The sequence below is a fragment of the Alligator mississippiensis genome, chromosome 10 (assembly GCF_030867095.1).
Source record: "Alligator mississippiensis isolate rAllMis1 chromosome 10, rAllMis1, whole genome shotgun sequence".
In the NCBI taxonomy this organism is placed as follows: Eukaryota; Metazoa; Chordata; order Crocodylia; family Alligatoridae; genus Alligator; species Alligator mississippiensis.
The window spans coordinates 18,175,675-18,176,584 of NC_081833.1; the positions used below are offsets into that span (position 1 = coordinate 18,175,675).

The 910-nt window shown below is 54.1% G+C and overlaps 1 gene segment (V, D, J or C); it reads right to left on the reverse strand.

Annotated features, from left to right (window-relative positions):
• Positions 1–232: 232 nt before the first annotated feature.
• Positions 233–910, reverse strand: LOC109284646 (immunoglobulin lambda variable 5-37-like). The segment is given in 2 exon segments: positions 233–681; positions 794–910. Coding segments are annotated over 2 exon segments (498 nt in total).

A 910-nucleotide genomic window follows, 5' to 3' on the forward strand; every position in this document is an offset into this window, starting at 1 on the left:
CCCCTTGCTCTCAGCTCCAGCTGTGTCGGCGTGACGCGAAGGCAGAACATTCCTACAGGGCCTCTGGGATCTCACAGCAGCGTCCGACCTAGTGCACTTAGCCTGTAAGGGGCATTGGCCACCTTGTGAGTCACCTTGGCACACAGCCCAGCTCTCTGTACTCAAGCTGTGTGGTGACAAGACAATTCCCAGGGAGGCAGAGACATGTGAGCATGAGCCAGCCCTGAATCTGTCAGACTTTCAGTGCTGGTGGTGCACTAGGTTCAAGAGCCTGTGTGCACTGTCTGGCATATGGTCTAGTAATCTGAGAGGCGCAGGTGGTGGGTGGTTCTTGTCCCACTTCCCTGCAGCCCTGCAGCACTGTGCAAGCACTCCCAGTCCAGGTAGTACAGTAATAATCAGCATCATCCTCTTCCACGGCCCCAGAGATTGTTAAATAGCCTTCCTTGTCTGAACCAGAGCGAGAGCCAGAGAACCGGCTGGGAACCCCGGAGCCCATGCCTTTATTAGACTCAGTGAAAAAGTACAGGAGGAACCTGGGGGCATTCCCCGGCTTCTGCTGTAACCAAAGCACACGGTTGCTACTGACAGTGTAACTGCCCCCTAACGTGCAGGAGAGTCGGACCGTCCCTCCTAGAGACACAGATGCTGTGGGTGGCTGAGTCACCTGAGCATAGCAACCTGCAGAGGACAGAGAGCAGAGGTTAGGTATCACAATTATTGCTACCGGATTGCTTGAACTTGGTTTTAAGGGTGTGAAATCTTTTTTCTGCCAGTCTCTTGTACCAATTACCTTCCAGGAATAGCCCCAGGAGGCAGAGAGTCACAGTGGCCTGGGCCATGGTGCGGAGAGGAGATGGAGAGAGGACAGCAGAAATTGGACCCTGAAGCTGCAGATCTGATGCTTTGT